Genomic DNA, 22,770 nt, shown 5'->3' with positions numbered 1-22,770 from the left:
CTTTTTCCTTTCCTTTCCTTTCCTTTCCTTTCCTTTCCTTTCCTTTCTTTTCTTGGACATACTCTTGAATCAGCAAATTGTGTTGGATATGTGTAGGGATATCAGTTTGGCATGATGTTTTGAAGCATTGTGGAGAGCCAAGAATACAGCAAGATAAGATGAACAGATCAGCAGGTAAAGGTGAACTATTAGGACTTTTAAAAAAATATTTTAAAAATTTATTAATGAGATAGAGTGAGAGTGAGATCGAGAGAGAGCATGAGCGGGGCGCGGAGGGGCAGAGGGAGAGCGAGAAGCAGGTTCCCCCCTGAGCAAGGAGCCCAATGTGGGACTCAATCCCAGGACTGTGGGATCATGACCTGAGCCGAAAGCAGACACTTAACCGACTGAGCCATCCAGGCGCCCCAAACTATTAGGACTTTTTAGGAAGGTAATTGTCCAGACCAAAGCTGTGTTGGAAAAGGTTACTCTGCCAGTAGAGAGTGGCAGAGACTGGAGAGGCAAGAAAAGCAAACAAGGCTGTCAATTAGGAGAGTATATCAGTAGTCAGGGTGAAAGGTGGGGAGATGGGATGTGCATGAAAGAGACGTTACTAAGCGAGCCATAGGACTTGGGAATCGAGGGCTCATGGAGGGACAGAGGAAGGAGTCAACCAAGATTCAAGTCTATAGGAGTTGTAAGGATGGAGGAAATGATATGAGCAGAAATCAAGAGTCAAAATAGCTATTTACTGAGGTATAGAAATGGGGTGGAAGATGCTGAGTTGGGTTTGGGCTATATTGATTGAATGGCCAGTGGGGCAGCGGTGGAGAGTATCTACCCAGGCAACTGGAAATCCATTATAGTACCTGAGGAGAGGGCAAGGACTAAATAAAACGGGTCGTTATCTGAATGGGATCATGAAGAGGGACAGGAGCTTGAGAACAGGCCAGTACAGAAACAGGGCAGCAAACAGTTTCACAATCAAGTGGCCTTATCTCAAGTTATCATCTACCTCATCTCAAGTATTGAGCGGAAGCGGACAAGGGCCAATCAAAAGTTGGAACTGAGAAGAGGCCAAGAAAAGGTAATTAGGAATTAACTGGTGACAGCCTAGCAACTTTTCAGTAGACAGTCGGGCCGAAGTGAGACCGAGGAGCGAATAGTGGTGAAGGTGAGATAGCCGCGCGGTAAAAGAAGGCAAAAGGGCTTGAGGCTTGAAGGTTGGAGGGACAGCAGGTGTCAGTGTCTGGGGACCTACTGGTCCAGATTTCTGGCTGCATGTCCCTCAGCATCTAGATTTCTGCTTCTTCACGTCACGACGTGAGACACTGCACATAGAGCGCTCATCTCGTAGACTGCCACTTAGGAGGGTGCCGATTCCTAGTATCGGCAATTAGGCAGCTGTGTCCGGGTTAAGTGGAAGCCGCGCACCGCGGCGGCGAGACTAAGACCCGTCCTCTCTCCCCGCCCCCTCACTGGGACGATCTGCGCAGACGCACAGGGAGAGCAAGGAAGTGTGGGCGGAAGTGGAGTTGCGGACTCTTTAGCGGGGGGACCTGCGGTGTAAACAGTTGCTGTGCGGACGCCTGTAGTCGGTGTCGGAGGGTGCAGGCCACCATGAACCGGCTCCAGGATGACTACGACCCCTACGCAGTTGAGGAGCCTAGCGACGAGGAACCCGCTTTGAGCAGGTGGGCCCCTGCCCCGTCCCGGCTTCCGAGGCTTCGGGCCGAGGCCAGGCTTTAGCCTCCTCCAGTCGCTGCGCCTGCTAGGCCCTTGCTGACCCTCGGCCGAGCGGTTCGAGCGCCTGTCGCGCCCCGCTGTCGCCTGTGGGACGCCGAGTGGGGTTCTGGTGAGGTTGCGCAGCCCCGGGGAGGCGGGGCCGACATCGGCGCGGGGTACCGGGATGTTCTGGAATTACGCGTTAAGTCTTCAAAAGCCTTGGGATCGAATCCTGCCTCTGCAGCTTACTGGCAGTGTGAGAGAAAGCAAGTCACTTACCCTCGTTTTCCTCATCTATAAAAAGGAAATATAATAGCTGTATCTTCAGTATGTTGTGAGACTAGTGGGACTTAATGTGAAGTGACCCTCTTGAAGACTAAACTGCCATAAACAGAAATAAGGGGATACTCAGCAGGCTTTTTTTTTTTTTTTTTTAAGATTTATTTATTTGGCAGAGAGCGAGAGCGCGAGAGCACAGCAGGGGGAGCAGCAGGCAGAGGGAGAGGGAGAAGCAGGCTTCCCGCTGAGCAAGGGGCCCGTTGTGGGGCTCGATCCGGGGACCCTGGGATCATGACCTGAGCGGAAGGCAGCCGCTTAACCGACTGAGCCACCCTGGCGCCCCTAGAATTTCTTTTCTTTTTTTAAAGATTTTATTTGTTTATTTGACACACAGAGAGAGATAGTGAGAGCAGGAACACAAGCAGGGGGAGTGGCAGAGGGAGAAGCAGGCTTCCCGCTGAGCAGGGAGCCCGATGCGGGGCTCGATCCCAGGAACCTGGGATCATGACCCGAGCAGAAGGCAGGCGCTTAACGACTGAGCCACTCAGGCGCCCCTACAGCAGGCTTTTTTTGAGCACCTATTGTATGCTTTCTCAAGGCTACAGTTTTCTATAGGCTCTCAGTGTAGTAGGGGAAATAAGACGTATCTCGGAACATATCTATCTTGGAAATAAGCATGTTATCTCTCAAGACTATTGTAGAAAAGGAGGACCTGAGATAGACACAAATGAAGTTCCGGGGAAATTTCCAGAAAGGAGGGATTAACCCTACCTGGACGAAACTTGCAGTTATGTTGGCAAGAGACTTCCTGACACATTTATCTGTTTTTTTTAAAAGCTGGCAACAGATCCTGGCCATAAACTCTAAAACATTCTGTCCAACTAAGCTTTTTGTGAAACTGTCCTTCCAGTCATAATGTTTCCTCATATTATCCTGGGGACGGGTTGTAGGCTGGGGAGCTTGGACTGCTGTGAAGATTTCTCTTGTGGGGAATGAGGATGGATTCTAAGATTTCCTGTGAGTTTTAGGTAATGGGTCTGGTCTGTGAAAGGAGCTATATCAATTAGTAGGCCTCAGTTAGTAATTCAGTTTGATTGAAATATAGCAGTATTTCCTGGACTTGAGTTATTCAGCCATTACCATCTTCATATTCACCTGTGTTACAACTTATTTAATATTTTTCCTTAAGATTTTTGTTGTTAAAATTCTTTTCTTTTTTTGGGGGGGGGTTAAGTTTCTTTAAAGAAGCTCTCTAATCCTGTGACAGTTGCCACTGGTAAGGTAAATGTAAGAATAAATACTGTGAAAATGGAACAGTGGTATTAGACAGTATTGCCTGCTCAGGGCTCTGAATCCAGTGCTTGTCTTAAAAAGGGAGATTGGAGAGATTCGAGAGGTGTTTAAGATGTGTCTGTCAGGATTTGATTTTACCCTACTTATAAGCTAATATTTTATAGCCAGTTCATGGAACCTGGCAGAAGATATGAGACTGGTGGGTCAGGGACTACTCACAGCGCAAGCAGCATGAGCATCATGATTGTGTTGGTTGCTGTTACTTCCCAGCTCCTACAGGGGTTGCACGGAGAGGCCCAGGTGGATGCTACACATTTCAGTGGCTTGCATCATGGCTAAGGACCACTCGAGCTTGGAAAATCCACTTCTTTTACAGCAGTCAGTAAATAAGCTTGCTCTTTCTCCTGGAGAGAGACATCACCTTATCCCTCGAGGTTGCACACTGCAAACAGAACCCTGAGAAATGGCCTGGGTGAAGAGTGGCGAGAACCTTGCGTTCTTGACACACTCAGCAAGAATGTACATGGCCCAGACTGCATTGCCTCACCTAGCGGTGCTAAATGCCGAGACGTTCTTGAAATAATCACAAGGAGTAGAGAAAATTTGTAATAAAAATAACTCTCTTGCCTTGTGATTTAATCTTTTTCTTAAAAAACTAAACTTTATTTTGAGGTAGGTTCACATGTAGTTGTAAGAAATGGTATATAGAAAAAAAATCAGTGAATTTTATATTTAAATGCATGAATTTATGACAGTAAATTTTTTATTTATTTTTTTTAGTAAATTTTAAAAAAATTACCATAATGTATTATTTGTTTCAGGGGTACAGGTCTGTGATTCGTCAGTCTTATACAATTTGCAGTGCTCACCATAGGACATACCCTCCCCAGTGTCCATCACCTAGCCACCCCATCTCTCCCACCCCCCTCCACTCCAGCAGCCTTCAGTTTGTTTCCTGAGATTAAGAGTCTCTTATGGTTTGTCTCCCCCTCTGGTTTCATCTTGTTTCATTTTTCTCTCCCTTCCCCTATGATCCTCTGTCTTGTTTCTCAAATTCCTCATATCAGTGAGATCATATGATAATTGCCTTTCTCTGATTGACTTATTTCGCTTAGCATAATACCCTCTAGTTCCGTCCACGTATGACAGTAAATTATGTCACAAGAAAAGTTAAACAAAAAATAATACAGAGGGATTCTGTGTCCACTCTACCCAGTTTCCCTCAATTTTTTTTTTTTAAAGATTATTTATTTATTTATTTATTTGACACAGAGAGACACAGCGAGAGAGGGAACACAAGCAGGGGCAGAGGGGGAGGGAGAAGCAGGCTTCCCACAGAGCAGGGAGCCTGATGTGGGGCTCGATCCCCGGACCCTGGGACCATGACCTGAGCCAAAGGCAGACGCTCAACGACTGGAGCCACCCAGGCGCCCCAGTTTCCCTCAATGTTAACATTAGTAACTTTAGTATGATATTACAACTGGGATAGCCATTAATATGGTCAAAATATAGAAATTTCCATTACTACAAGGATCCCTCATTGCCAACTTCCTGCCCCACCATGCCCTGCTTAAATGCTGGTAACCATTAATCTGTTCTCCACTTCTATGATTTTGTCCTTTTTTTTTTTTTTTTAAAGATTTTATTTATTTATTTGACAGAGAGAGACACAGCGAGAGAGGGAACACAAGCAGGGGGAGTCGGAGAGGGAGAAGTAGGCTTCCCGCTGAGCAGAGAGCCCGATGTGGGGCTTGATCCCAGGACCCTGGGATCATGACCTGAGCCGAAGGCAGACGCTTAACGACTGAGCCACCCAGGCACCCTATGATTTTTTCCTTTTTAAGAATATTATATAAATGGAATCATGCAGTATGTAACTTTTTGGGATTGGCTTTTTTCATTCAGCACAATTCTCTGGAGATTCATCCACATTGTTGTAGGTATCAGTAAATCATTCCTTTTTTATTGCTGACGACTATTTCACATTTGTTTTAACCATTCCCTTATTGAAGGATGTCTAATAATTTCTCGTTTTGACTTTTGTGAATAAAGGATCTCTAAACATTCATGTTCAAGTTTTTGTGTGAATGTAAGTTTTCATTTCTCTGGGATAAAGGCCAAGGAGTGTGATTGCTGGGTTGTATGGTAGTTACGTGTTTAGTTTTATAAGAAACTGTCTTATTTAGTGGCCTGTCTATCCTGGTACTCCTTTTTTTTTTTTTTAAAGATTTTATTTATTTATTTGACAGAGAGAGACGCAGCGAGAGAGGGAACACAAGCAGGGGGAGTGGGAGAGGGAGAAGCAGGCTTCCTGCTGAGCAGGGAGCCTGATGCGGGGCTCTATCCCAGGACCCTGGGACCATGACCTGAGCCGAAGGCAGACGCTTAACGACTGAGCCACCCAGGCGCCCCATCCTCATACTCCTTAAGATAATCTACTTTGCACACTTTTGAAACACTGGAATATAGGATAGATCAGAGTTTCTCAGCCTCAGTGGCATTGACATCTTGGATCAGATAAGTCTGTTGTGGGAGGCTGTTCTGTGCACTGTAGGATGTTTAGCAGTATCCCTGACTGCTATCCACTAGATGCCAGTAGCCCATCCTCCCACCTCTAGTTGTGACAGTCAAAAATGTCTAGCTATGCCATATGTTCTCTGGAGGGCAAAATGGCCCCCAGTTGGAGACCACTGGCGTAATTCAGGGGTGAGAGGTAAGGTTGGAAAGATAAGTTGAAACCAAATGGGGAAGGCTCTTTTGAATGCTGTGTTCAGAGATTTGGCCATGGATGATTTCTTTCAGAATTGGGTAGTGATGTGATGAGAGTTTTTTAGGACTGACATTCTGGCAGCAGGATTAAGAGTAGAACGAAATAAAAGAGTTTGGAGGCCTGGAGATCTTAGGATATGGTGGGACAGGCAGAGTTAAGAGGACCCAAATGAATATAGTGGTAAAGGAGGAAGTATATGGGTCAGGATGAGGAATGTTAGATGGGAATTCTCTTGGGAGTAGAATCTGGCTAAGGCCTCTATCATTAGCAAAATTGAATGGTGTGAATTGCATTTTTCAGATTTACCTTCTGTTGGAGGCTTAAAAGCATTGTTCTAGAAGAAGAAAATAGAGAAACAAAAACCAGAGGTAGTCTGTAACTATTCATCAGACCACAAGTAATTGAACATTATTTATGAACTATTGATTGTATTAAAAATATCTTGGGTGTTTCATTCGTTTTGATAACATTTCGTTCTTTCTGATACCTGGTTTAATTCTGTCATATTGTTATTGATGGGAAACCAGGTGCAAAAGGCCAAGTAAATTGGCAGTAATTGCTCAGGAGAATTTGTAATATAATTTAACTTTCTCTTTATAGTTCTCTGTAGCATTATGCCTTTAGAATTGTAACATCTAATTACTATCTGTTAACATTTTGTTTGGGTATACTAGCTGTATATTGGTTACATATATTAAGTTTTATTTAAGTACTCAGAGTTTTAAAAAACTCGCAGTTGTACGAAGTGAACTTTTCATTGCTGATGGAATTATGAATTGGTGCAATACTTTTGGAAAACAGTGTGATAATTCAAGAAGTTAGAAAGATGTTTTTATGTCTAATTCTAGACATTTATCCTAAGGAAATCAACAGAAGCAAAATTACATATACCCTACAGAGATATTCATTGTAGTGTAATAGCAAAGAGAAATAAATGTATAGCATCTATAAGAGGAAATATGTGGACATCAGAAATATATTTGGAGGGGCGCCTGGGTGGCTCAGTTGGTTGAGCGGCTGCCTTCGGCTCAGGTCATGATCCCAGGGTCCTGGGATCGAGTCCTGCATCGGGCTCCTAGCTCAGTGGGGAGCCTGCTTCTCCCTCTCCCTCTGCCTGCCTGCCGCTCCCCCTGCTTGTGCTCTCTCTCTCACTCTCTGTGTCAAATAAATAAATAAAATCTTTTTTTTAAAAAAGAAATACATTTGGAAATATGCAGAAATGGTTGATCTTTATTTTTTTTAAGATTTTATTTATTTATTTGAGAGAGAGAGCACATGAGGGGGTGGGCAAAGCGGGAGGGAGAAGCAGACTCCCTGCTGAGCAGGGAGCCTGACCCCGGGGTGGGGAGGGGGCTTGATCCCAGGACCCTGAGATCATGACCTGAGCTTAAGGCAGCTGCTTAACTGACTGAGCCCCCACCAGGTGCCCCGAGAAATGGTTGATCTTTAAATGAGAATAGCTGTATGTAATATGATACATAAATGCAACCTTTTAAAACTTAAAATTGTTGGGCAGTGAGATGATGGGAGTTTCAAGTTATTTTAATTCTTTAGTATTCATATGTCTTATGATTTAAATGCATACTAGTTCTGAAGATGAAGTGGATGTGCTTTTACATGGAACTCCTGACCAAAAACGAAAACTCATCAGAGAATGTCTTACTGGAGAAAGTGAATCATCTAGTGAAGATGAATTTGAAAAAGAAATGGAAGCCGAATTAAATTCCACCATAAAAACAATGGAGGACAAGTTATCCTCTCTGGAAACAGGTAAACTTTTAGTTAGATTTTCATATAGATATTTTTCTAAGTTCCACAAGGGCAGGAACCTTATGCTCTGTTGTGTCACCAGCACTTTGAGCAGGTGCTCAATAAATATTTATTGTGAATGAATAAATATGTTTGGCAACTTGAGCATAGTTTTCTTTGATGACTAGTGAAGAATTTTCCTGTGTTGTTGAAATGACACTATTAGTATTGTTTACTTGCATGATTCCCTTTTGTAATTTTTACCCCAGGATAAAAAAGACACACGAGCTTATAGAGGTATTTTTAGGGTTATATAGCACTGATATAGCAGATTGAATGGTCACCACAAATTCCTGTCTCATTTTAGTAAGTAAGTAATGAAAGTTAGTAAGTAATGAAACACACTTCATTTTGGTACTTCGTTTTTATGTAAAGTGTACCTGACCCAAAAACTGATTTGTGCCTCAGCTTTGGTTTCCATGTTAGGAACTGAAAGTATATGTAATAGTAATAATAAAAGCAAAAGAAGATGTTAATTAAGAGGAAGAATTAGGGACACAGGCATGTGATGACATGAATATAGTGTGAGTCATGGCACTAGGCACAACTGAGGAGAGAAGAGTGCGTCCTTCAATCATGCCCCCCTGCCTCTCTGTAGGGCTCTTATTTTCTTCCCCCTGAAGTCGCTTACAACGAGATGTTTATTTCCTGTCTTTAACAGTGTACTGCATGGCTGAAACGTAGAGATATGTATGGTGGCAACCTAGGAATAGGCTATTTTATTGAATTAGATTTGTGAGAAGGGTGAGAGAAAAATTTTCTCATGATTTGGAACACTTCATTACTGTAATTAACAATTATAGTTCTCTGTAATTGCATAGGGCACAGAAATTCAGTAAGTCATTGATGTGAAAGTATTTTTTCATCCAAATGAGATTGGGAATGAGTTGATAATTACTTTGAGGTGATGGAAGAATAAATTGAGTTTTTTTTTTCTTGTCAGTTGTGTATGGTTTAGTCTGTAAACTGCCCTTATGTAAATAGGGTCTTCCTCAGGAACTGGAAAAGTTGGAACAGCTCTGACAAAGTACTATGATGATATATATTTTGATTCTGATTCTGAGGATGAAGACAAAACAGGTAAGTAGCATGTTTACCAGGTTTAGCTGTTACATTTTGTAGAAAAAAGGTTTACCTAACAATTATTGGATATTAGAATTTCCCTCTGAATTTTATCTTTTAAGAAATTGTACGCTGTTGATGTGAAAACAAAAGCGGGAATTGATGGGAATGCACATATGAGGACATGGGACCAGCAAGGATGCTGCATGGGCATTCCAGGGGTGAGGGAGAGTGTGTCCTGACTCAGTTCTGACTTCCTCAGGGCTTGTGGCCCCCCTCTTCCTTAAGGTTCCTTAGCTCAGCAACATTTGCTTTCACGCCGACAAATAGTTTCTGTATTTTTGCAGAAAGTATAGAAATTTAGATAATCTATATTTTGCAGAAGTTTTTCTCATTGCTTTTTTATCGGCTTCTCTGTTCTCTGGAATTGATTTTGTATAAAATGTGAGCAAAGGTGAACATAATAAGAGTTAAAACTGATTTAATTGTATCAGGAATTACACTGGCATGCACAAGTAACACATTTATATGGTAAAGAAACAATTAGATGCTCAACTGACTGTGCTACCCAGGCACCCCAAGAAATAATTTTATATTTTTATATATTATTACCTAAATATTAACCTACTTAAGTACTTTAAAAGTCTAGTGCATGTGGATAACAGTAGTGGTTTTTCATCTTTTTTTTTTTTAAGATTTTATTTATTTATTTTGAGAGAGAGAGTGAGACTGTGCACGTGCATGCCTACTTGTGTGAGTTGGGGCAGGGGCAGAGGCATAGGGAGAGAGAACCTCCAGCAGGCTAACCCTGAGTGTGGAGCCTGACATGGGGCTTGATCTCATGACCCTGAGATCATGACGCAAGCTGAAATCAAGAGTCGGATGCCCAACCAACTGAACCACTCAGGTGCCCCTGTTTTTTTCACTCATTTTTGAAATATTTTTATTCTGTTTTTTTTTTTTTTTTTTTTTAAGATTTTACTTATTTATTTGTCAGAGAGCGAGAGCACCCAAGCAGGGGGAAAGGAAAGGCAGGCAGGGGGTGAAACAGGCTTCCCGCTGAGCAGGGAGCCCAACGCGGGACTCGATCCCAGGACCCCGGGATCATGACCTGAGCGGAAGGCAGACGCTCAATGACTGAGCCACGCAGGGACCCTGAAATACTTTTATTCTGATTTCAGTAGCATTTTCTGTATGGGAACTTGTTGAGAATTTATAACATCAAAAAGTTTCTGGTCTTGGTTTACTTTGAGTGGCTTTTCTGAGACTGAATTCTCATTATTTGAGTTCAGTTCTTCAGATAACATGTTTTTAGTGAAGAAACAGTTTTTTCCTCCTCTGTCATCTTCATTTTAATCCCTTATTAATTGGACAAGAACTTTATTTGGAGGAAAAGTTAAAAAAATTTTTTTAAGGAAAATATACATAGGAAAAAAAAGGTAGCTGAAGGTTCTACGTTCTGTATTAAAGAAGTGTGTGCTTTAGACATGATACCTAGCCATATCCTTAACATTTTCAAAATTAGCACAGGTGACCAAGAAGAAAAAGAAAAACCGACACAGGATTCCAACAAATGATGAGCTACTCTATGACCCTGAAAAAGATAGCAGGGATCAGGCCTGGGTTGATGCGCAGAGAAGAGGGTAAGAACTGAACTCGAATATTTAGAATCTTTGGAGAAAAAGGATTAAAAGATGATTTTCACTACATTCACCTTTTTTTTTTTAAGATTTTATTTATTTATTTGACAGAGAGAGAGACAGTGAGAGAGGGAACACAAGCAGGGGGAGAGGGAGAAGTAGAAGCAGGCTTCCTGCAGAGCAGGGAGCCCAGTGTGGGACTCGATCCCAGCACCCCGGGATCATGACCTGAGCCAAAGGCAGACGCTCAATGACTGAGCCACCCAGGCGCCCCTACATTCACATTTTGAATGTATGTGTATATGTTCATACAGACATACATACATAAAAAAAGAATTTTGGAAAAAAACCTGCTCAATTATTTATTTTGAAAATTACCAGCAAATTTCAGTCAAATGATTTATTTTTTTAAATTTTTCTAAAAGATTTATTTATGTATTTTAGAGAGAGAGAGAATGAGTTTGGTGGAGAGGGGCAGAAAGAGATGGGGAGAGAGTCTTAAGCAGATTCCGCTCTGAGCATGGAGCCTGACGCAGGGCCTGATCTCACCACCCTGAGATCACCACTTGAGCTGAAACCAAGTGTCACATGCTTAACTGATTGTGCCATTCAGGCGCCTGTCAGATGATTTATTTTTAAAAAACTGTTGTTGAATTCAAACTGCTGTGGTCAGTCTCTCCATTCAAGAAACAAAGCTGACTTTTCTCAAAGAGACAGAATTTAAAATTATTTGGAGATAAAACATTTATGTGGATGAAGAGTGGATGTTACATTTTATACCTGAATTGTTCTTTTTAACTATTTACAAATTTGATTTTTTAAAGACTTTATTTGAGAGAGAGAGAGAGAGTGAGCCTGAGTTAGGCGGGGTGGGGGGTGGGGAGTGGCAGAGGGAGAGGGAGAAGCAGGCTTCCCGCAGAGCAGGGAGCCCGATGTGGGACTCGATCCCAGGATCCTGGGATCATGACCTGAGCCGAAGGCAGACGCTTAACGACTGAGCCACCCAGGTGCCCCAAATTTGATTTTTTTTTAGAAATTGAGGTGACATTCACATAACATAAAATTAATCATTTAATTAATTTAAAATTAAGTGAACAATTCAGTGGCATTTAGTATATTCACAGTGTTGTGTAACTACCACCTCTGGTTTTCAAAACCATTTTCATCATCCCAAGAGGAAATGCCGTACTTGTTTTCCAGGTTGATTTTACCAAGGTTGGTTTGTCATAAAACTAAAAGGTAGGCAGTATACCACTGTTACCAGTGCTTCCCTCTCCTGGCTGTGCCTCAGAATCACCTCAGAAGAATGAAATGCAAACCCTGGAGTCCTACTCTAGGAAGCTTTGATTCAGCTAAGGTTGTAGGGGCCAGGATGGTAAGCTCTTGAAAACTGAACAACAAAAGATAAATCAAGTATTTTTAAGTCCAGAGAGAATTTGATGTTGTTGGGTGTTTGTACCTTACCTTTTAGCCTCCAGTGTCCCACTTTGGTCTTTTTTCTTCTCCCGGTTTTACCTCTGCACCATTTCCTCCAGCTGCACCTTGCCTTTATTTAATGAATACTTTTTGATTACCCCAGTGTAAAATGAACATTTTGAGTGCTATGAATGATCCTGAGATAGTTAAGGAAATTACAGTGTAGCTCTTGATTCTGATAACAGAATTTGTCAGTGAGGTAAGATGGAATGTATTTTCATCGTTCTGTAATTTTTAAAAAAATGGTGTGTGTTTTTTTTTTAAGTAAACTCTACTCGGGGCTTGAACTCGACCCCAAGATCAAGAGTCAAATGTTCTACCCTCTGAGCCAGCCAGGTGCCCCTTTTGTTTTATAATCTTGAGAAGAAATAACATTTTATTGCTTTATTCACATTCCTGCATCAAGCAGTAGTTGCCTTTTAAGACCACGGAAAGCAACTTAAAATAATGAATTCACTACATTTTCAGTGCCACAGGGGCAGTGATCATGCCTGTCTTGTTCACTGCTCTATCCCAGACATCTTGCACTTTGTTAAATGGGCACTCATTAAGTATCTATTGAATGAATATGTTACTTTCTTGGGTTTGGGTTTTGAAATCTGCTAAGCATTGGAGGGATTTAACAACAGTTATAAATATGTACCACATGTTTTCAGTATTTTTCCCCCAGAGACATGTAAAGAGTTTGGGAGGTAATGCCAAATGATTTATCATTTGTTGTTCGGTTTCGGGAGTTTACCATAAGTCCCTTTTAAGAACATGTACTTTTATTTTTTTTTTTTATTTTTTATTTTTTTTTAAAGATTTTATTTATTTATTTGAGACAGAGAGAATGAGAGAGAGAGAGAGAGCACATGAGAGGGGGGAGGGTCAGAGGGAGAAGCAGACTCCCTGCCGAGCAGGGAGCCCGATGCGGGACTCGATCCAGGGACTCCAGGATCATGACCTGAGCCGAAGGCAGTCGCTTAACCAACTGAGCCACCCAGGCGCCCCAAGAACATGTACTTTTATACTTTAGTACCTTCATAAGTAGATTTGTGCTATATTTTTGCAATCAGCAAATGTTTTTTGAACACTTACTATGTACTAGATACTGTTCTAGATTCTTGAATGCAACAAGGAACAAAAAGGACAAAAGTCTTTAAGCACTTAGGCCTTTTTTTTTTTTAAAGATTTTATTTATTTATTTGGCAGAGAGAGAGAGAGACAGCGAGAGAGGGAACACAAGCAGGGGGAGTGGGAGAGGAAGAAGCAGGCTTCCCGCTGAGCAGGGAGTCCGATGCCGGGCTCGGTCCCACCACCCACGAGATCATGACACAAGTCGAAACCAAAAGTTGGACTCTCAACTGACTGAGCCACCCAGGTGCCCCAAGAGACTTTATTTTTTTAAAGTAATTAATTTTATTTATTTTTTATTAACATATAATGTATTATTTGTTTCAGGGGTACAGGTCTGTGATTCATCAGTTTTACACAATTCACAGAGCTCACCATAGCACATACCATCACCCAGCCACCCCATCCCTCCCACCCCCGAGACTTTATTTTTTAGAATAGTTTTCAATTTACAGAAAAATTGAGCTGATAATACAGAATTCCCATATACCCTCCCACAACAACAACACACACACACACGCACACACACACACACACAGTTTCACCTGTTATTAACGTGTTACATTAATATGTACATTTGTCACAATTAATGAACCACTATTTATACATTATTATAAACTAAAGTCCATACTTTACTCAGGTTTTCTTAGTTTTTACCTACTGCACATTTTCGATTCCAAGAGCCCATCCAGGATAACTGTGGTACTTTTAGTTGTCATGTCTCTTTAGGCTCTTCTTGGCTATGACAGTTTCTCAGACTTCCCTTGGTTTTGATGACCTTAACAGTGTTTGGGAGTAGTGGTCAGGTATATTGTAGGAGGCCACTTTGTTGGAATTTGTGTGATGTTTTTCTCATGATTAGACTGGGATTATGGGTTTTGGTGAGGAAGACCACAGAGATAAAGTGCCATTTTCATCACATTGTAATCAAGGGCACATACTGTCAACATGATTTATGATTGTTGACCTTGATCACCTTGGTGAGAAATTGTTTGGCAGGTTTCTCTACTGTAAAGTTACTCTTCACTCCTCCTTTCCATACTGTACTCTTTGGAAGGAAGTCCCTATGTGCAGCCCAGACTTGAGGAGTGGGGAGTTAATGCTCCACTTCCTTGAGGGGAGAGTATCTTCATAAATTATTCTTCCATATGGGAGATTTGTCTGTTCTCCCTCCCTCCCTCATTCATTCATTCATTCATTCAGTCGTTTATATCAGTATGGACTCATGGGTATTTATTTATACTTTGGGTTATAATCCAATACTGCTTTATTATGTTGTTCTAATTGTTTCAGCTTTGGCCATTGGGAACTCTTTCAGCTGACTTTGTGCCCCCTTGACATATCTACTTCATTGTTTTTGAGCACTTCCTTACTTTCTGGCAGTACAGATGCTCCAGGTTCATTTCGTATGCCTATTCCTAGGATCAGTCATTTCTCTTAGGAGTACTAGTTTCTTTTATTGGAGGGTGGCATTAGAAATCAAGATCTTGGGGGCACCTGGCTAGCTCAGTCGGTAGAGCATGTGACTTTTTTTTTTTTTAAGGGAGGGGGAGAGAGAGAGAGGGGTGGGGAAGGGCAGAGGGAGAGGGAGAGAGAGAATCTTAAGCAGGCTCCACGCCCAGAGTGGAGCTTGACATGGGGCTTGATCTCACAACCCTGAGGTCATGACCTGAGCTGAAATCAAGAGTTCAATGCTTAACCAACTGAGCCACCCAAATGCCCCAGAGTATGTGACTCTTAATCTTGGAGTTGTGAGTTCAAGCCCCATGTTGGGCGTGGAGCCTATTTAAAAAAAAAAAAAGAGAGAATCAGGATCTGACTTTCATGTGTGTGTGTGTGTTGTCCCCCCCCCCCCCCCGCCCTTTTCTTTTTCTATTCTAGCTACCATGGTTTTGGAATACAGAGGCCACATCAACAACAGCAGCCTGTTCCAAATAGTGACGCTGTCTTGAATTGCCCTGCTTGCATGACCACACTATGTCTTGATTGCCAAAGGTAATGAATAAAGGGTGACCACACACACACACACACACAATGAAAAAAAAAACTTGGTGGTCTTTTGTTTAAATCAAATACACTTTTGAGGTATATACTTAGGAATTTTTTTTTTTTAATATTTTATTTATTTATTTGATGGAGAGAGAGAGAGCACAGCAGGGGGAGTGGCAGAAGGAGAGAGAGAAGCAGGCTTTCCTCTGAGCAGGAAGCCCGATGCAGGGCTTGATCCCAGGACCCTGGGATCATGACCTGAGCTGAAGGCAGAGGCTTAACCGACTGAGCCACCTAGGTGCCTCTATACTTAGGAATTCTGATAAAGTTCTCTCCTCCTATATCCTTGCTGCTTCATGACTGATTTTTATACAAATAATTTTGGTTATATGTAGTTCTGTTACAAATAGTTTTTCTAATAAAGCACTTACTAGTGCTGACAAGGATTCAGTGAAACTGCATATATGTTGTGGAATGACATAATCTGTCAAATACACTCTTTTAAAAAAAATTGTGATAAAATACACATAAAATTTACTATTTTAACCATTAAAAATTTTTCATTAAAGAGTGCGTCATTTGGATATTCAACTTATTGTCAACTAGACCATTTAAAAATTTAAAATCTTTTCCTAGCTTTACCGTGATGTAATTGACATATAACATTGTGTAAGTTTGAAGTGTACAACATGATGATCAAGGGCACGGACTGTCAACAACAAAAAAATCAACAGATTTATGACTGTTAATGTTGATCTTGATCACCTGGCCGGGGGAAGGGTTCAGACATCTCTTTGAGATAGTGATTTCATTTCCTTCAGATACATACCTAGAAGTGGGATTGCTGGATCATATGGTAGTTCTATTTTTAATATTTTGAGGAGCCTCCATACTGTTTGTCAGAGTGGCTATACCAGTTTATATTCCCACGTGTAATGCACAAGGGTTCACTTTTGTTTTCTCTTGTCTTTTTATTAATAGCCTATTCCTAGAATCAGCCATTCTAACAGGTGTGAGGTGATACCTCACTATAGTTTTGATTTGCATTTCCCTGATGATTAAGGATGATGAACACATTTTCATGTACCTGTTGGCTATTTGTATATCTTTTTTGGAAAAAATGTTCAGGTCCTTTGCCAATTTTTATTTTATTTTATTTCATTTTGCTATTGAGTTGTATGAGTTTCTTGGATATTAACCCCTTGTCAGATACATGATTTACAAATATTTTCTCCCATTCTATAGGTTGCCTTTTCCTTTTGTTGATGGTTTCTTTGCTATGCTGAAGCTTTTTAGCTTGTTGTAGTCCCACTTGTTTATTTTTGCTTTTGTTGCTGTGCTTATCCAAAAAGTCATTGCCAAGACCCATGTTGAGCTTTTTCCCTATGTTTTCTTTGAGTAGTTTTACAATTTCAGGTCTCACATTTAAGTCTTTAATCCATTTTAAGTTTATTTTTATTAAAGATTTTATTTATTTGAGAGAGAAAGAGCACAAGTAGGGGAAGAGGCAGAGGGAGAGGGAGAAGCAGACTCCCCACTGTGCAGGGAGCCTGATGTGGGGCTCCATCCCAGGACCTGCAGATCATGACCTGAGCCGAAGGCAGATGCTTAGCCATCTGAGCCACCCAGGTGCCCCTCAAATTTATTTCTGTGAGTGGAGTAAGACAAGAGTCCAGTTTCATTCTTTTGCATGTGAATATTCAATTTTCCCAAAATCATTTACTGAAGAGATTATCTGGCATTGAATAATTTTGGCTCCCTTGTCAAATATTAGTTAACTGTGTATGTGTGAGTTCATTTCTGGGCTCTCTGTTCTGTTCCATTGGTCCGTGAGTCTGTTTTTATGCCAGTACTATACTGTTTTGGTAACTATAGCTTTGTAGTACAGTTTGAAATTGGGAAGTGTGATGCCTCCAGCTTTGTTGTTTTTTCTCAAGGTTGCTTTGGCTATTTGGGGTCTTTTGTGATCCCATACAAATTTGAGGCTTTTTTCTATTTCTGTGAAAAATGCCATTGGAATTTTGATAAGATTGCATTGACTAAGATGGCTTTGGGTAGTATGGACGTTTTAATGATAGTAGTTCTTCTGATGCATGCACATGGGGTATCTTTCCATTTACTTGTATTTTCTTCAATTTCTTTCATGAATGTCTTACAGTTTTCAGTGTATAAATCTCTCACCTCCTTGGTTAAATTTATTTCCAAGTGTTTTATTATTTTGGATGGCATCATGAATGGGATTGTTTTCTTAATTTCTTTTTCAGATAGTTTACTGTTAATGTACAGAAACACAGTAGATCTTTGTGTATTGGTTTTGTATCCTGAAACTTTCCTGAATTTCATATTTATTTTATTTTATTATTTATCATTTTTTAAAGATTTTATTTATTTATTTATTTGAGAGAGAGAGAGTGAGAGAGCACAAACAGGGAGAGTGGCAGAAGGAGAGGGAGAAGGAGAAGAAGGCTTCCTACTGAGCAGGGAGCCCCATGTGGGGCCTGATCCCAGGATCCTGGGATCATGACCCAAGCTGAAGGCAGTTGCCCAACCGACTGAGCTACCCACCCGCCCCTCATATTTATTTTAACTTTTTTTTGGTGGAGTCTCTAAAATTCTATGTGTAAAAGATTATGTCATCTGCAGACAGAGATACATACAACTGTCTTTCCTATTTGGATATCTTTTATTTGATTTTCTTGCCTGATTGCCCTGGCTAGACTTGCAGTACAGTGTTGAATGGGAGTGGTGAGAGTTGGTACTCTTGTTCCATATTTTAACCATTTTAAGTGTACAATTCAGTGACATTAACTACTTTCACAGTATTGTGCAGCTATGTCATCTGTGAGCAAAGATAATTTTACTTCTTCCTTTCCAGTGTGGATGCCTCTTAATTCTTTTTCTTAGCTAATTGCTCTGATTAGAACTTCCAGTACTATGTTGAATAGAAGTGGTAAAAGCAGGACTTTTTAGTCTCGGCCTGATCTTAGAGGAAAAATTTTCTTTCATGATTGAATATGATGTTAGCTGTGGATTTTTCATATATGGCCTTTACTGTATTGAGGAAATTTCCTTCTGTTTTTAGTTTATTGGGTGTTTTTACCATGAATAGGTGTTGAATTTCATCAAATGCTTTTCCTGAATCAATTGAGATGATCATGAGTTTTTTCCCTTCATTCTCTTTTAAGAAATTTTTTATTTTAAGTAGGCTCCACTTTTATTTTAAGTGGAGCCCAATGTGGGGCTTGAACTCATGACCCTGAGATGAACACCTGAGCTGAGATCGAGTCGGACACTCAGTGGACTGAGCCACCCAGGCGCCCCCCTTCATTCTTTTAATCAAATATACTCTAACTAACCCTTTTCCTTTTTCCTTTTTGTTTTCCCCCCTCTTTCTGGTGGCCTCATAAATGCCTAGCTTAGTCCATGTTTTGAATCAAGTTAACTGAAACTAAGTGATGAAACTGAAACTAAGTAGGTGGTGGATTTGTTCTAGGAACTAATGAATAGCCAGATATAGTTTACCTTATTAGCTAGCTTGAGGTTTTTTTTTTTTTAAAGATTTTATTTATTTATTTGATAGAGAGGGACAGATAGTGTCAGAGATAGCGAGAGAGAGCACAAGCAGGGGGAGAGGCAAAGGGAGAGGGAGAAGCAGGCTCCCCGCCGAGCAGGGAACCCGATGTGGGGCTCGATCCTAGGACCCTGGGATCATGACCTGAGCTGAAGGCACATGCTTAACTGACCGAGCCACCCAGGCGTCCCAAGCTTGAGGTTTTTGATCATCTGCAACAATTAAATTTTGTGTTTTCCATATGAACTCTCAAGGTTTTTGTATATAAGTTGACACTCAGCATGTTTATGAAATGCAGAAAAAGTACAATGTTTTTGTACTTCAGTTGTTTCTCTTGCAAATTAAACCGTGTTATTATAGAGTTCCTATACTCAAAAGAAGTTGTTTTATAATGTAACAATAGAAATTGGCCTTGGTAAAAATTGCATTCCATGTTAATACAGGATTCCAATCCAGTGGAGTATAAATGAAATTTTTACAGTCTTACTTGGAGAAGTACCAGCTTGCATAGTCTAAATTCCTGGTGGGTGGTGGTGGTGGTGGTGGTGGAGATCAACTTTTGGAACTAATGAAAGTATAACTTGAGTTCACTGTGTTTAGCCAGATAGATATTTCTGTTGCATGAGGTTTAAGGGGGAAAAAAACCAACTTATTAGGTGGGGAAAGAAGTAAGAAAATATTGAATGTATGAGGAGAACAAATGAAGCAGTATCTATTCTGTGGACTGCTGGAGTAAAGCCAAGAGTAGACACTGTAAAGTCAGAAGCTCTTTAAGTTTTCTTTTACTAAAATGGTGACAAGAATGGCACCACTTGTTTTTTTTTTAATTTAATTTTTAAAAAAGATTTTATTTATTTATTAGAGAGAGAACACAAGTGGGGGGAGGAGCAGAGGGAGAAGCAGGCTCCCTGCTGAACAGGGAGCCCGAATTGGGGCTTGATCCCCGGACCCCAGGATCATGACCTGAGCCGAAGGCAGATGCTTAACCGACTGAGCCACCCAGGCGCCCCAAGAATGGCACCACTTGTAATGAGAGGAGGGCAGAGTTTCAGGCCACAGTGTGAAAAGACAAAGATCGTTTAAACATTAGCTCTCAAGTTTCTTGTCTTTCTAAGTTTGAAGAGCAAATAATTTTTTCAGAGATAAAAGTTACTTTTAAAGCAGTAGAAAAGAGGATATATTCATTCTTTTTTTTTTTTTTTTTAAAGATTTTATTTATTTATTTGACAGAGACAAAGCGAGAGAAGGAACACAAGTGGGGGGAGTGGGAAAGGGAGAAGCAGGCTCCCTGCTGAGTGGGGAACCTGATGTGGGGCTCGATCCCAGGACCCCAGGATCACCACCTGAGCCAAAGGCAGACGCTCAACAACTGAGCCACCCAGGCACCCCTCATTCTTTAAACTATTCTCTATTATCAAGTTTTTTCCTATTCTTAAAATAACTCTTAACATTTCTTTAAATTTCCCATTTTGTTCTCATGTTTTTATTTTGGTTGTATTTCAGTAAGTTTTTTGTGTTCTCAAATTTTAACCATATGGAGAGGCAAGAATATACAATGGGGAAAAAAAGACAGTCTCTTCAATAAATGGTGCTGGGAAAACTGGACCACTTTCTAACACCATACACAAAAATAAACTCAAAATGGATTAAGGACCTAAATGTGAGACCTGAAACATGAAACTGCTAGAAGAGAACATAGGCAGTAGTTTCTTTGACATCAGCCATAGCAACATTTTTCTAGACATGTCTCCTGCGGCAAGGGAAATAAAGGCAAAAATAAACTGTTGAGATTATACCAAAATAAAAATCTGCACAGTGAAGGAAACCATCAACAAAATGAAAAGACAACTCATGGAATGGGAGAAGATATTTGCAAATGCTCTATTCGATATGGAATTACTATCCAAAATATATAAAGAACTGATACAACTCAACACCAGAAAGCCTAAATAATCTGATTAAAATGGGCAGAGTACTGAATAGACATTTTTCCAAAGTAGACATATAGATGTCCAACAGACACATGAAGAGATGCTCAACATCATTAATCATCAGGGAAATGTACTCAAAATCACAGTGAGATATCATCTTACACTTGTCATAATGGCTAAAATGAAAAAGAAAAGAAAAAGCATTGGTGAGGATGTGGAGAAAAGGAAACCCTTTTGCAGTGTTGGTGGGAATGTAAATTGGCATGGTCACTGTGGAAAACAGTATGGATGTTCCTCAAAAAATTAAAAACAGAAATAACCTATGATGCACTCATTCCACTACTGAGTTTTATTATTTTTTTTAAAAGATTTTATTTATTTATTTGACCAAGAGAGACACAGTGAGAGAGGGAGCACAAGCAGAGGGAGTGGGGGAGGGAGAAGCAGGCTTCCCGCTGAGCAGGGAGTCCAATGCGGGGCTCGATCCCAGGACCCTGAGATCATGACCTGAGCTGAAGGCAGACGCTTAACGACTGAGCCACCCAAGCGCCCCTCCACTACTGAGTATTTATCCAAAGAAAATGAAAAGAGTAATTCAAAAAGATATACACAGCCTTGTGTGTATTGTATTATTTACAGTAGGCAAGATACGAAAACAACCCAAGTGTGCTTTGATTGATGAATAGATAAAGAGAATATGGTATATATACACAGTGGAATATTACTCAGCCATAAAAAAGGATGAGCTCTTGCCATTTGTGACAACATGGATAGACCTAAAGGGTATTATGCTAAGTGAAGTAAGTCAGAGAAAGACAAATACTTTATGATTTCACTTATACATAGAATCTAAAAAACAAAACGAACAAACAGATGAAAAGCAGAAATAGACCCATAATTACGGAGAACAAACTGATGGTTGCCAGAGAGGAGCAAGGTGGGGGATGGCCAAAATGAGTGAAGGGGAGTGGGAGATATAGGCTTCCAGGTATGGAGTGAATAAGTCATGGGGATAAAATACAGTGATATTGTAATAACATTGTACCTTGACAGATGGTAGCTACACTCGTGGTGAGTATAGCGTAATGTGTAAACTTCTCAAATCACTGTGTTGTACACTTGAAACTAATGTAACACTGTGTCAGCTATACTTCAATAAAATTTTTTTGATCTAAATGGATAACCTATTAAAATGAATGCAAATCCAAATTCTCCATTTCATTTTCCTCTTAGGCACGAATCCTACAAAACTCAGTATAGAGCAATGTTTGTGATGAATTGTTCTGTCAACAAAGAGGAGGTTCTAAGATACAAAATCCCAGAGAACAGGAAGAAAAGGCGAGGCCATAAGAAAATGAGGTCTAACCATGAAGATGCTGCAGAGCAGGCCGAGGCACAAGTGGAAGAAATCTACCACCCAGTCATGTGCACCGAATGTTCCACTGAAGTGGCAGTCTATGACAAGGATGAAGTCTTTCATTTTTTCAATGTTTTAGCAAGTCATTCTTAAATAGCTGAGTTGGCATTTAATTGCCCAATACAGTATATGAGGCAAATACGGACAGTTATTTTCTTCCTGCCTATTCATATCAAGTGACATTCTGAGTGGTTATTTGAGGACGCAGTGTTTATCTTTTTGAAAGAGAATGGTTGTCAACCTTCATCCCTCCACCCCCTTAAAAAATTTTTTTTCCCCCGGCTCTGATGGGACTGATTATTCATTCCCTTTTTGAGGGGCACTTGGAAATGATGGGGCTTTTTATATATTAAAGCTCTTTAGAATTAAAATGTTCTGGAGTTACAAGTAATCTTTGTTTCAATGTTATTTTTATTTTGGTTATACTTGTGGTGTGATTAAACAAGAAACTATTTCCTGGCTTCTGTGTATATATATATATATATATATTTTTTTAAGATTTTATTTATTTATTTGACAGAGAAAGACATAGTGAGAGCAGGAACACAAGCAGGGGGAGTGGGAGAGGGAGAAGCAGGCTTCCTGTGGAGCAGAGAGCCCGATGTGGGACTCGATCCCAGGACCCTGGGATCATGACCTGAGCCGAAGGCAGACGCTTAACAACTGAGCCACCCAGGCGCCCCATGTGTATATTGTTTTTGCTAAGAAGTATC

General features: G+C 40.6%; 1 protein-coding gene across 2 annotated transcripts; it reads left to right on the top strand.

Annotated features, from left to right (window-relative positions):
- Window positions 1–1,490: 1,490 nt before the first annotated feature.
- Window positions 1,491–22,448, top strand: EAPP (E2F associated phosphoprotein). 2 transcript variants are annotated; one of them, XM_032404932.1, is made up of 6 exons: window positions 1,491–1,673; window positions 7,635–7,816; window positions 8,840–8,935; window positions 10,443–10,560; window positions 15,031–15,144; window positions 21,874–22,448. In XM_032404932.1, exons 1-6 carry the CDS (start codon window positions 1,600–1,602, stop codon window positions 22,148–22,150), a joined length of 861 nt encoding a protein of 286 aa, XP_032260823.1. In that variant the 5' UTR covers window positions 1,491–1,599; the 3' UTR covers window positions 22,151–22,448. The 2 variants fall into 2 exon arrangements, with proteins under 2 accessions (XP_032260823.1, XP_032260824.1); XM_032404933.1 differs by lacking the exon at window positions 10,443–10,560.
- Window positions 22,449–22,770: the final 322 nt, after the last annotated feature.

The sequence above is a fragment of the Phoca vitulina genome, unplaced genomic scaffold, assembly GCF_004348235.1.
Source record: "Phoca vitulina isolate PV1807 unplaced genomic scaffold, GSC_HSeal_1.0 scaffold7, whole genome shotgun sequence".
NCBI classification, from domain to species: Eukaryota; Metazoa; Chordata; class Mammalia; order Carnivora; family Phocidae; genus Phoca; species Phoca vitulina.
Note: the sequence above shows the minus strand (reverse complement) of the source record. Positions and strands in the feature narration are given on the sequence as shown.

What these genes read in the sequence shown, in the direction of transcription:
- EAPP (XM_032404932.1), top strand. Translation starts at nt 1,600, where the DNA reads ATGAACCGGCTCCAGGATGACTACGACCCCTACGCAGTTGAGGAGCCT. An exon ending in GTTATCCTCTCTGGAAACAG is followed by an intron (nt 7,817 to 8,839) that starts GTAAACTTTTAG and finishes TTATGTAAATAG; the next exon opens with GGTCTTCCTCAGGAACTGGA. An exon ending in GTTGATGCGCAGAGAAGAGG is followed by an intron (nt 10,561 to 15,030) that starts GTAAGAACTGAA and finishes TTTCTATTCTAG; the next exon opens with CTACCATGGTTTTGGAATAC.